We start from the raw sequence: 14,360 nt of genomic DNA, 5'->3' as shown, positions 1-14,360 counted from the left end.
TGAGTCTAATGCTGTGCTCGTTATCAAGCAGCTGAAGCTCGTCACAGGTCTGAACATCGTTACTCAGGTGTGTTAGAGCAGAGGAACCTAAAACATGCAGGACTGTGGCTCTCCAGGAGCAGCTGCCCTAGATCTTTTTCTTTTTCTCACTTCCTCCTTTGGAAAAACCCAAACTCGTGCTGATCCCTGTGTTTCCCTTCAGGTTTCTCCAGATCACAGTTTCCTGCGTGACAAAGTTTCAGTGTTTAAAAAGAAAAACCCACAGAGAGAATCTGTAACATGTCTGAAAAACATTTTAATACAAAATACTATTTTACAAAACAGAACTTTACAGTCAAACTGTAACTGCTGCCCTCCCTGAGGTGTGGGGACGGCCCGGCTCACGGCTCTTCTTCGTCTCCTCTTCCTCCGTCCTTTTATTTGCTCACAGTCCGATAAAGCAGAAATGCCGCGGAGGGTTCGGGTCAGAGCTTCTGCAGGAAGCGGAGCACCAGGTCTCGCAGTGTGGTGCGCAGCGGCTCGTTGTTGTCGCAGACGATGTGCGTCCCGTCCTCCTCCAGCTGAATCAGTGTGTCCTCCGCCTGCAGGTGCAGGATGTGTCCGTCCGCCGTCTCCTCCACTTTGACCTCTGTGATGCCGTGCTGCAGGGGGAGGAGATGGATGCACACGTTTTTAGAGCTAATGTGTTTTTCTGCATGTCATTCAGGGATCAGAGGCGTCTAGGCCTTGTTCACACCTACAGCGTACAGTTACCTGCACCCTGCGCTCCTCAGGTAGGACCGTCCTAACTTAACCTCAAAGCAATTTCAGTCAAAAGCAACTGGACCTGGTTATTTGTCTAGGAAGACGTTTCACCTCTGATCCAAGAGACTTCATCAGTTCATGTATGCGTCTGACGTGATCTTAGCACTCTGGACACTAAATCCAGCTATCAAAGTCCAAATCTCAGTGGAACAACATTGTGATGTGGGTAAAGGTTCCAGTGGAAAGCACTCGTTGTCAGAAGTGGGATACAAACCCACACCTCCAGTGGAGACTGCGACCTGAACACAGCGCCTTGGACCGCTCGGCCATCCTGACCAGGACCAGGCTGGGACTGGACCAGGACCAGACTGAGACTGGACCAACTAACTGGTTTATCTTATATCTGCTGCGGTAACATCCTCGGCCTCTGCCAATGAAAAACTACTAATCCCAACAATGTTGTGCATGAGGAGATTGTAAAGTCAGACGAGGAAGTGATGACTAAGGGCGAAGTACAAAAACAAATGAACTGCCTGCTGCTGTAAATGTGCAATTAATAATCTACTCTTACACACCTGGACACCTGGACCTCTACCTCACATATATTTGACTAAGAGTTTATTGTTTTTATGCTTTCTGTATTTATTTAGCCTCTGAGTTTATTGGTTACCCTATCCTGTAGTTTTTACACCTCCCTTGTGTTTTTTTAAGCTGCTGGAAACTTAATTTCCTTGCGGTGGTTCATCCCAAAGCACCCATAAAGAGAGGTCTATGTAAAAACATTATTGAGGTTCCCACGGACGTCTGCAGGTCTCACACCTTTTGCAGTGTGGCCAGGAAACCCTCCAGGGGCACAGCTCCGCTCAGCAGAGGCTTTGGGGCCAGCGCTACCGGAGGCTCCTCCATTACCCGCTTCCTCTTCTTGCTGGGCGGCACTGGAGGAGGTTTGGGCACCGACTGGCAACACAGGAGAATAAAAACGTACATTAATAGTAAGAACAGGGTCTGAAACTTGTTTTTGAAGAAGTTTTGAAGTAGCAAAGGATCATGGGAGCTGTTGTCTTCATCATCAAACAACCACCATTGGCAATAAAAATCTACCTGATGTAAAAACAAACCTCATTGCCACAGCCGTGCAGGAGAAGCTGTGGAGGTGTGAATGTGAACCAACATGTGTTCTGACTCTGTCCTAAGTTCATTTAGTTTTAGGCAGAATTTGGGGTAATGGTGTGTCCAAGTTTTGTTCATTATTAAATCTTGGCGTCATTTCAAGAAATGTGTTGAAAGACGATAGATACATCTTCAAAATTCTGTTAGTAGCCTGTAAAAAGGCAATTACAAGAAAATGGCACAAGACAGACCCACCATCACAGCAAGATCGGGTGAGAATTACGGACGAAATAGAAATCATGACTCATAAAATAAGGACTCAAGAGGATCAGCGCCGCAGGAAGTGGAAGAAATGGACTGAATACATAAAAACGACAGGACAAGGACGAACACACTGACATTAAAAAAAGATCAAACTGCAGAAAAACATGGAGCTCCAACATTTTTCACATCTTTGTTTTTTATTTACCAAGCAGCTACTAGCTTACTGCATAATCGTATCTGTGTTAATAGCTCTTTTATTTTTGAAGTCACTGAGAATTGAGATGTATACAAAAAACTGTGGAAGTTAACCATGAATAAATTACATTTGGTCGTAGGTTTGCCTTTGTGTGTTTACATCATAGTTATCAGTTGATACCTTTTTAAAAAAAAAAAAGTATAATCTTGTGTTTTCATGCCACAGTTAGGTCTGGAGGAGATCCTGAAGCACGCACAAATGCAAAAATCAACTCTGAATCGAATCATGGCACCAAGAATCTGCATCAAATCCAATCGTGAGGCCCCCAAAGATTCCCACCCTTAGCTATAACATTACATCACGCATTAGCTCGGTGGCCTCACGAGCTTCCTGTCACAGTAACACGCACGATATCGACAGTTACAAAGCAAAACAAGTGAGTCCTCAATGCGTTGAATGTACGCTGACGTCCAAATCCAGTACTCGTATATGAGGCACAAACTCACAACACTCACCTGCAGTGTGTGTTTGTTGTCCTTGGAGTGCAGCACTGCAGACACCGTTGCCAGGGAAACGCCAGGTTTAATCTCAGAGGGCACCAGGGAATTGGCCAGCTAGGAACCAAAGAGACTTTTAGGCTTGAAAATGTGCCACCTGTCCTCTAACAAGAGTTGAAACATTTCCATAATACAGTTCATCTTTAATTCCCACAGGTTTGTTTACACCGTATGTCGTGAACACATGAAAGAAGTTTAAAATATGCGCCCGCCATCTGTTTCCAAAGGGACCGATTTGATCTTTTATTCAACGGAGTCTGTTCGTTCCCTTTTAACCCGAGTTCAAGAAGAATATATGGAGTTCACGAGTCAGCGCTCTGATGGGACTCACCTCCGGCAGTATGTAGACGCGCTCGTAGCGGCGTCTGAAGGGCAGGTTGAGCACCGAGCAGCGTCTGTAGGGCATGGGAGGGGGCTGCAGCTCCAGCATCAGATCAGAGCGGTGGGACTGGGTCAGTGGTGGCTGCGTGTACTGCTCCGGACACACCACATGGAGGGGCTGCAGGAGGGGCAGACAGGAGACAGGGATCAGCTCCTGACAGCTGAGAACAGTCCTTTGAGGTGGATTAAAGTGGCTTTTGTTGAAGACAGACAGGACTTAGGGAGGGTTTAAATGAAAGCTGCATGGGGAGTTAAACTACTCCTAACTGTTGTTGGTCAGTGGCACAGGAAGAAGAGGGACTGAAGTACTGGAGGCGTGTTTCCATCAGGGTAAAATGTGGCCACTCGGAAAGTTTCAGGCCCTCTCAAATGGCCGTTCACTCGCCGTCTTTCCATTACAAAAAAAACTTTGGATGTGACGTATCACTCTAAATGGGTTTCGATCACCGGTGATCAGCGGATCAGTGGTACAGTGGTGCACCGCTCTTCCTCAAAGTGAGAAATACAGAATAGTTGTAGTTTGATTTAAGGTGGCCCGATTGATACACAACAAGCACTTATGTACAAGTAACATGAAAGGCTCGGTAAAAGTGTTTGATGACAGACAAGCTCAGGGCGCTGGTTCGTTTGACCAGTGTGAGTGCAACCGTACCGCGCCCTGGCATGGCACGTTTGCCGGCCGCTGCCTGTTTCGGAGAGGTGGGCTTTTGTAAAGCACGAGGCCGACGTCGGTCCTGGTGTCTGTTTATATGCGTCTGTTCCTTGGGACGGACATTTAAAAAGATGCCGGCGATCGTTTTGCGGTGGTTTGATGCGGAGGTGGAGTGTTTGCTGTTTGCTGCAGATTTGGACGATGAAACGTTCAAAAACAGTCAGACAAAACTAAATCTCCGAGCGGTGGTGACGTGACGTATATGCTATCCACATTTGTGCCGCGGCCCAGATCATTTCAAGAAGTGTGAGTACAAACTAGTAAACATGTCCCTGATCTGATCTCAACAGCTCGCCTTCCACAGTGCGCTTCCTTGAGTCCTCAGCAAGTCGATCGGATGAACGGTTTCGAGAAAATCGAAGGACAGACGGAGACCTTTTCCATTTTAGTTTGATTCATGAACGGGTGGGTAACATGACAAATAGGTGCTGACTGTACCTGGACTTCCTTGAGCAGCTTTGAGACTTGGTGGAAGTTGAGCCGCGTGTCGATGGGGCAGTAAACACACTTCATAGCCAGCGGCTGGTACGGAGCCAAAGCATCCAGGTAGGAAAAGTCCGGCTCTAGAGGGTCCAAAGTCAAAGAGTTTAGTTTATATTTACAGGACGACATCGTTTCATTCGTGTTTAGTGTGTACTGAGTTGAATTTTATGAATTTATGTCAAAAAAAGAACTACACAGAATTAAATTAGTTCACAAATAAGAGAGAAAAAACCTGTAACGACATAAATATAATTAACTTTTCACTTATTTAATTCTTCCCCTTCTTCACAATTCAGTGATCGCTGTAATCTGTATCATTTATCTACTATATGTACAATGTGTAAATCTAACTATACAATAATCAACCTTATATCATTTTATAAATAACATAATATATATAAAGTTATATAATTCATAGGCCTAAATATAAACATCCATAGAAGCACATCTCAAACACATACAGTACATATATATCCGCAAATATATATATTTATATATATATATATATATATATATATATATATATATATATATATATATATATATATATATATATAGCGCTTATTTATACACAAAACTCAGCTCAGTCCATAGGTGACTTGGCTGGGAACCAGAGGGTTGCCGGTTCGAGTCCCTGTGTAGACCATGAATGTGGACTGGAGAGGTGCCAGTTCATCTCCTGGGCACTGTTGAGCAAGGTAACGAACCCCCAACTGCTCAGGGCGCTAGTCACTGGCAGCCCCCTCGCTCTAACATCTCTCCATTAATTGCGTGTGTGTGTGTGTGTGTGTGTGTGTGTGTGTGTGTGTGTGTGTGTGTGTGTGTGTGTGTGTGTGTGTGTGTGATTAATAAAGTAATTCTTCTTCTTCCTAAAATAAACTTTCCCCTCAAATTATAACCCCCCTCTCTGTCAATAAGTGCTTGAATTAGTGAGAAGAGAATATACACTCGGTTTTCCAAAGGACTGAGATGCTACGTGTGTGAGACATGAGTGTGTGTGTGTGTGTGTGTGTGTGTGTGTGTGTGTGTGTGTGTAACAGAGGTGTAGTTACCAGTGAAGATGATGGTGTTGAGGCTGGATTTGCCCCACAGCTCCATGAAGTGAACGACGTCCCCGAAGCGCAGAGAGGGGTGGCCGGTGAACACCACACACGGCCTACGGAACTCGCTGCTGAAGTCTCCGTGGATGCTGGGGTAGTGCTTCAGCTTGTTGGTCTGGATCAACTGAAACAACGGTGCAGAGAGAAGTCGGCGTTATTGTCTTCTGTTCATCTCTTCTCTTCTCTTAGCAGCTCAGGACATCAGGAAAAAACACGAGTCTGGTCTAGTGATAACCCGGATCGTCTCAGCGCTCATTTTCTAGCAGAAAATCAGGATTTCTGAGTTGCCACTATCTCTGAAATGCAGCGCTGCTTTTCACTGGTATGAGACGGAGCAGCAGGACTCACCTCTGCGTGAGGGAACGGAGGCTCTGGAAGATACACCTTTGTTTGCTTGTTGTGGCAAAGCCTAAAAAGGACGGTAAGGAAAATGTAAAGCGAATCAGAAAAGCCCAGAATGATCCTGCGGAACAATCACAAGGTGGCTGAGAACAAGTACGTTATCAGGTGAGCGTAGCAGTCAGCACTGCTGTACATAACCATCCTTTACAATGTGTATTTACAAGTCTTAAATTTAACATTAAGATCAAGTGAAGACTCAGCTGCTTGTGACAATCTGTTGGCCGTAATGCACCATTTTGGCAGACACGGTGCTGCTGCAGCCAACAGCAGTAAATGTTTGACACTAATTAAGCGTAACATCGGCTCCTGCATTGAAAACATAATGAACCACAACTAAAAACCAAACCAAACCCAATGCATCCAGTGACAAATTAATGGATCTTTTACACAGGTACAACATCTGTCTCTGTGCGTTCGCTTCATCTGAATCCATCACCGTATTTGCATCCTTTTCTATTCTTTCACTGCTGGTTTCCCTTTAGTTACTGTACGATGGCAAAGCTCCTCACCACTCAGCAAAGATCTGCGAGAACTCCAGGGAGCTGTTGGCGACGGGTGAGATGAAGTAGAAGGGCGTGGTCCCCAGGTTGGCGCTCTCGATGAACTGGTACAGGCACTCCAGCAGGTCGTATATCACCCCTGACGAGTAGCACGGCACCAGCACGTTACCTCCTGCTCGAATCGTCATGGCTACAGGCACAGATGAGTAATAAAAATTAGAACGATCTGAGACTTTTAAACATTTTAAAACTTTAATACATCGTACGTTTTACTTTATCTGGTACATTTGGACCTACCGAGGTTGCTGCAGAATTCTCCCAGCATGCCGTCTGGGTTGGCGGTGGGCATCTGGGTGAGGCCTGTCAGAATCAGAACATCGCTGTTCTTAAGGGAGCTTTGGTCCATCGGCTGGGAGGAGAGAAGAAGACTTTACATTAAAGCCAGAGCTGTGACGAAGTGCCAGTGACTTTGTTATAATCAAGAGAAGAGATCTTTATTGTCCCCCGAGGGCAGTTTACCGTGCAGCCAGCAGCAAAAAACAAACTTTTACAGGAAAACAATGAACATCAATTCAACCACAAACAAAAAACAAAGTGCAACAGTGGCTCACTGGATAAAAATAAGGAGTTAAAGCGACCACGGTGCTGTTAATTGTTAAGAAGGCCAACACAAGACACAAGTGGGGAAGAAAATAACTTGTTTTGTCATCAATGTCATCAATGATCAACTGCGCATGCGGGTCACTTCAGGAGCGTGAGCTGTTCACAGGCCACATTTAAAGACGGGATGTGAACGATCAAACAAACAATCGGATTTGAGCGTTAAGACCTGCAGTGTGAACCGAGTGTCTCCAGGACCACATACTACCATGAGGAAACACACACACACACACACACACACACACACACACACACACACACACACACACACACACACACACACACACACACACACACACACACTCACAAGGAGAAAACACCACCAGCATTACAATACCAAAACTCTTTCGATCAGAACACTCCACGTGAATGACCTGGTTGACACTAAACATGGCGGCTTCACCGAAACAGGACGAAGTTTGCAGGCAGCTCGTTCTTGATCGTCGCTGGTTTCTCTCAGTGCCCGTGTTGTGTGTAACCCCATCTAAAACCTACCTGTGGATGTGTGGTGAGGAGGGAGGAACCGGACACATAGGACACTTTCTCGTGATGAGACTGGATGATCCAGTTGGAGCTCCCCAGTGAGTAACCAGAGCTTAAGGGGGAAACCTGAACCGCTCCAAACAGCTCCTGGAGACAGAAACAGGTTCAAAACACAGGAAAACAGGTTTCAGTTGTATGAAGAAGCACATTAATGAATCCTGCACTTAAAATAAACACTTTCTAATCAAATTAGAGCCCCTCTTTTCCCTGTTATTGAGCTTTGAGTCTTACTTAGAAAAGAAGGATGTATGACATCTAAAAGAAGCCATCTATGCAAAAGTAGAGAAACCATCGCTAAACAGAGGAGGAGGTCTGACACTCCACTGATCTCCAGTTTACAATGCTGCCCTTTCATCCCTTCATTCAACGATCCAACCTCAAAGAACAACTGTTCACAAACATCCTCCTCCAACGACTGTCGTTAAGACTCAATAGAGCACTAACCAACTCCAAACCAACTTCCCACCAATGACTGTCACTCTAACGACGGTCGTTGGCACCTGGAGCACGAAGGGTTCCAGTGACATCATCGGCCTTGTGAGAGGTTAAAGACCTGGATCTCCACATCAGTTAGTTGGACCAGTCCCAGCCTGGTCCTGGTCCAGTCCCAGCCTGGTCCTGGTCCTGGTCCTGGTCCAGTCCCAGCCTGGTCCTGGTCCTGGTCCAGTCCCAGCCTGGTCAGATGCGTACATGAACTGATGAAGTCCAGTTGCTTTTGACTGAAATTGCTTTGAGGAGATGAATATGTCCCAACAACTGTGCCATGCATATCCAGGGTTCCTGCACCTTTTCCAAATTCAAATTCAAGCACTTTTCAAGCATTTCAAGGTGCATTTTCACGCGTTTGCAGCACCTCTGGTCAACTACATATTTGTATACACAGTACCTACATTATATTCAGTAAGCTTAATATTGCACTTGATCATCACGTTAAATTAGATGTCATTGTGCTATAAACAACCAAAATGATGTTTTGAGACAACTTTCTACAGAGGGAATTATTTCTACAGATGAAAGAATCATCAAAGGAGTCATTTCATGCAAAAATGTCAGAAAATGCAGGTTTCAGACTCTTGAATATGGAGATCTTCTGTTTCTCTGTTTTATATCATATATGTCCCATGTAACCTACATTTAAAGTTGTTTCGTGCACTTTATTTAAAATCCAAGATTAGGATTAAACCTATAGATGACAAGTTTAACAACCGTAAACCAAACTATTTGATACATAACCCATTATTTTTACCACCAAAGATCCGACAGCGTTAAATGTAGACAGTAGTACGTGCGATACGCGTGTGCAGACACTGTAGGAGAAGAGAGGTTCTTACCACTTTCTGTGAATATCCCACGAGCTGCACTTTGCTGAGGGCAGAGTTGACCTCCTGCATGCTGTAGCTTCGTTTCCACGTCCACACGTCTACTGCGTCCTTCAGTGTCCCAGGGAGCATCCTGATATTAGAGGATTATGTAGTTACAATCATACGGTATCATTTTAAAGGTTATAATGTTATTAAACTGCATGATACAAAAGTGCTGATCCAAACCAAAGTAAGAGAAGAGAAGGAGAAGGTAAAAAGCTCGTATGACATTGTGTTTTGTTTTGTCAAATGTCTAAAATAAAATATATTTTTCCGAGATAATTATATAACAACTAGTTTCCCCAACTAGTTTCCCTACCTTTGTATTTCCTTGGTTTTCCAGCAGGTGGCAGACTGGGCTTTGGGAACTCTCTCCATGAAGTTAACAAGTTCCTCCATCAACAGCCTGAGAAGAATAATAATAAATAAATAACAGCAAGAATGAGAAACGTAAAGCCCGTCTGCACATGTACGAGCACGAGCATGCGAACGTGTGCGAGCACGAGGCCTACGGCGGTTCTGAGGTCATTTCCTGTGCACCTGTTGGGACATAGAAAAAAGAAGGAGGGACCATGCGCGGACATTTCAAACAATGGCGGTGAAAGGTTCACGTTGGTGTGATGCGGAGGTGGAGTGTTTACTGCAGATTTGGTCGATGAAAAGATTCAAAAACAGTCGACAAGACGCACAAAAACTCAGAGGTCTACAGAAAGATCTGGAAACAAAGCCACGCATCGCCATGACGTCATCAATGCGTGTGACGTGTTACGGCGTGATGACGTATAGGCAGCAAGAAGCACTCTCCGAGGCCCAGGTAGTGTGAGTACAAACGGGCCTGGAGGGGGGGACAAGGACCCTAAAGACCGGGGCACGGGACGGACGCACAGTGGGAGTGCGTCCTAAGAGCTTTGATATTAAACCTGTTGTTACACTGTCCTAACGGTATGTGTTGGTCTTACTGCCATGACAGTACATTACTCTTCAAACTCCGACCTCCACACCTCTGTCCATCTCTTTTGACACAATTAATTAACATAAAAACAATATGATGAAGTTCCCTTGTATCTCCTCATACCTGCCAATCTGCAGAGTGGGTTCTGTGGCGTACACCGTCCCAGTGAAGCCCGTGTGTTCAGTGATGTAGGGCAGGGCCATCATACAGTGGTAGTTTGAGATCAGGATGACATCAATGGTTGATAGATCCAGCAGCTCTCTCTGTGGCCAAAATAAAGGTAGAAAGGTCGTTTATTTAGGCAATATGTGTTTTATTATTACTATTATACCTTAACACATCTCCTGCACAACTTCCTCAGCGACAAACGGGGAGCAGTGTGGGTGGGTGTTTCTCTTTATGTAAAGCACATTGAGTTGCATTGGTATGAAATGCGCTATATAAATAAAGATGCATGGCCTTATATGTATTAACTGTCGCCGTGTTGCCCATAAACTGTGCGGTTGAAGTGTAAAAGAATTTCCCCTTAGGAAAAATAAAGTCTAAAGTGTTTTACTATTCCAAGTAGGGCCCGACTGATCTATAGGCAGATATGTCTGTGACTATCTCAGAGCATTTTTTACAGAACATGTAATGCAGAAAAAGATGCTTGGGGTGATTAAGGAATTGTGTCGTTACGTAGTTTGTCTGCGCACTCACACTCCATTGTTGCAGAGTGCATCACCGCTGAGCAGACGTGCTGTGGACTGAGGAGCCGCTAACTAGTTAAATACTTATTGGAAAGTTAATAAACAATAACTCCATCAGTTTCCCTTTACAATATAACTTTAGTTTTGCAATGCCAGACCCATCCCCACAGCACTGTGCTGGAGTGGGAGACTGCAGGAGTTAACGTTCAGGGACGGGGGGAAAAACATCCTGGCTTGTTTGTATTTCTTTAAACCAATCACAATCGTTTTGGGCAACCCCGGATGCAACCACAGTGGCGTTGCAAAAGTGGAGCTAGCAGAAGGGGAAGCCTTTGCTTTAACCCAAATATGACGTTAACCCTATCCCTGATAAATGCTTTAACTCATGCTTACCAACGTAACAGTGCACGTATAATGTGTGATAACATATAATAATGTAAAGTAACAAAGCAGCCTTCTGAGTACATTTGCAGAGTCATGTCCGTGCAAAATGTTCACAACCCACATAGGTAATGTTTGTTTATTCATTTTATCTGCCACTGTATCAGTTTTCTGTGAATCCACTCTAAAATCAGTACAGGTCTCAAAAATCCCATATCAGTCGGGCCTTAACTCGAAGTAGATCATATATTGTATTATTATTAATATTATTATTATTACTTCTGAATTTATGGATTGTATAAGTAATAATAACAACAGTGGCAATAGCACAGTAATGAAAAGTGAATGGAAAGCTTGAAGTGGTAAGTTGGTCTCGTCATAATAATGAAACTGATAAACAACTAAAACAGGAAGTCTTCTCTCTTTGTTCCTTGTCTTAGACACGCATCATTATGTTTATGTCATTTGAAGCATTTCACTGAAACAAAAGAAATGAACTTTAGATAAATACACTGTGTGAGTGGAAGCAAAGTTTCCAACCTCAGGAAGACAGAACTCTGGCTGAGAGTCCACGAACACTCTTCCTGCACACTCCTTCAGCTCCTGCAAGAGAGGAAAGAAACATTTACTTTTGTAGTCCTTCATCAGACAAACCTGCTGCATTTACACTTCGCAGACACAGAAAGAAACAGAAACAGATCAAAAAGCAGCATTAAAGCACAGGTTGAAGTTCAGAAACAGGTTCAATACTCAATTAATCAAACACAATAGAAATTTTAACTGTTTCTCATACCTTCTCCAAGTTAATCGCTCCATCCTTAGAGATCCAACCAGGCAGCTTGGAGAGTCTGGGGCTGAAAAATGAACACAAGAGGAAAGATTCATTCATTCATCATGATTCAGAACTCTTCCAAACATGAATGAATGAATAAATAAATGAAGCCACTGCTGCTGATGCCAGTGAGTCACCTGTGCACGAGAGGAAGAGGCAGGAAGTTGAGGACAGAGGTGGTGTCCAGCCCACAGTCCAGCATGATGGTGGTGGATTTGAACTTGAGGACATTGCAAGGCAACGTGGGATGACCGGACAGGCAATACTGCGGGAAGGAAGGAGCATTTAGAGACGCAAACAACACAAGGAACGACAGCTACAGAGCAGAAACAGGACAACAATGTATAATATACCAAATGTTTATTCTAGATATATAAAATGTAAATGTGCATGAATTACAAATATGACACCATTAGTAAAGGTACGAATGTCATTGTGGGTGTATGAAATGTTCTTTTTTAACCAGGAATAATTTAATTCCTACACATTTTCCATTTTTAAACTCCAGAATCAAATTTGCCGACTTCTCAGAGGATTTTTCAGTCGATATTAAACGTCTGAATACCAATTTTTAGATGCATTTTATGTAAATAAATGGTTTTAAAATCTATCTTTTGACACGCATGTTAAATTCTGCCTATTTATGCCGTTATGTTGTGTTTACAAGACATTTCACATATGTTTTGTGGCTCATAAGTGAATGACGAAGCATTTTATTCAAGCTACATGAATAAGTGAAGCTGTAACTCTACAGACAGGAACAGTAGAGATGGATCATTAAATGAATAAGTGAACCTGTAACTCTACAGACAGGAACAGTAGAGATGGATCATTAAATGAATAAGTGAACCTGTGACTCTACAGACAGGAACAGTAGAGATGTATCATTAAATGAATAAGTGAACCTGTAACTCTACAGACAGGAACAGTAGAGATGGATCATTAAATGAATAAGTGAACCTGTAACTCTACAGACAGGAACAGTAGAGATGGATCATTAAATGAATAAGTGAACCTGTAACTCTACAGACAGGAACAGTAGAGATGGATCATTAAATGAATAAGTGAACGTGTGACTCTACAGACAGGAACAGTAGAGATGGATCATTAAATGAATAAGTGAACCTGTAACTCTACAGACAGGAACAGTAGAGATGGATCATTAAATGAATAAGTGAACCTGTAACTCTACAGACAGGAACAGTAGAGATGGATCATTACATGAATAAGTGAAGCTGTAACTCTACAGACAGGAACAGTAGAGATGGATCATTAACACACTAACATCCTGACACTTATTCTACCTGTACTAACACACTAACATCCTGACACTAACTCTTCTTTTACACTTTATTCTTGTATTAGGTTAAAATGTTTTTGTATAATTGCACTGTCGTTATTTGCTGCTCTGTGTGCCCTGAATTGCCCCCCGGGGACCAGTAAAGTTTTTTGAATTGAATTGAATTGAATAAATGAATAAGTGAACCTGTAACTCTACAGACAGGAACAGTAGAGATGGATCATTAAATGAATAAGTGAACCTGTGACTCTACAGACAGGAACAGTAGAGATGGATCATTAAATGAATAAGTGAACCTGTAACTCTACAGACAGGAACAGTAGAGATGGATCATTAAATGAATAAGTGAACCTGTAACTCTACAGACAGGAACAGTAGAGATGGATCATTAAATGAATAAGTGAACCTGTAACTCTACAGACAGGAACAGTAGAGATGGATCATTAAATGAATAAGTGAACGTGTAACTCTACAGACAGGAACAGTAGAGATGGATCATTAACTAGGATCTACAAACAACAGTCAAACAGTGGCATTCAAATAATAAATCATAAATAAAATGTAGTTGACCATGATAACCAGACACCATTCTACAGCCAGCGTTAGTAAACGTGTTTATATTTGTTTATATGAACATATTTTATTTTGGAAAGTGAGATAACAGTCTGGAAACAACACAAACATTTGTTCCATACTCTTTCACCTTTTTCCAAACCTGGAAATGACTCAAATTAAACTTCATATTATTCCATAATGAACCCTGTCTGCAGTAAACATCCTGTCTTTAAATGTTAAAACTTCTCGCCATGGATAAACCAGCTGTGCCAGTGTGTTACTGTCACAGAGGACTGCACACATTAGCTAGTTTACATAGCCTGCTAGCTGCTAAGCTAACAGGTTAGCTATCATTTAAGGCACCCTGGAGCATTTAGAAACGCATTATCATCGTTAGCAGGGGTCGACGTGGCTGCTTTTATTGTGCTAACAGTGCGTTGACTCACCAACTTCATGTTGAATGCAGATAAAGTGGGTATATGTGGTTGGTTTCGCTAACTCTGCATCCTTCTCACAGACTGTACAGTTGTTGTTCGGGCCTCCGTCCGCTCGGTGTGTTGCTATGGCTACCGCCCTCTACCGCCCCCTGCAGGCGCGGAGGGTTCCTGCTTAATAATAATAATAATAATAAACTATTA

The 14,360-nt window shown here is 43.2% G+C and overlaps 1 protein-coding gene across 1 annotated transcript; it reads right to left on the bottom strand.

Moving 5' to 3' along the window:
* Window positions 1–359: 359 nt before the first annotated feature.
* Window positions 360–14,268, bottom strand: ints9 (integrator complex subunit 9). Its single transcript, XM_083934021.1, has 17 exons — window positions 14,169–14,268; window positions 12,005–12,132; window positions 11,829–11,889; window positions 11,576–11,638; window positions 10,089–10,228; window positions 9,333–9,419; window positions 8,984–9,104; window positions 7,605–7,739; window positions 6,747–6,858; window positions 6,459–6,639; window positions 5,896–5,956; window positions 5,500–5,671; window positions 4,403–4,527; window positions 3,203–3,370; window positions 2,830–2,928; window positions 1,564–1,701; window positions 360–641 (listed from the first exon to the last, which is right to left on the bottom strand). Exons 1-17 carry the CDS (start codon window positions 14,175–14,177, stop codon window positions 465–467), a joined length of 1,977 nt encoding a protein of 658 aa, XP_083790147.1. The 5' UTR covers window positions 14,178–14,268; the 3' UTR covers window positions 360–464.
* Window positions 14,269–14,360: the final 92 nt, after the last annotated feature.

The sequence above is a fragment of the Echiichthys vipera genome (genome assembly GCF_963691815.1).
Source record: "Echiichthys vipera genome assembly, chromosome: 19".
Classification (NCBI taxonomy): domain Eukaryota; kingdom Metazoa; phylum Chordata; class Actinopteri; order Perciformes; family Trachinidae; genus Echiichthys; species Echiichthys vipera.
Note: the sequence above shows the minus strand (reverse complement) of the source record. Positions and strands in the feature narration are given on the sequence as shown.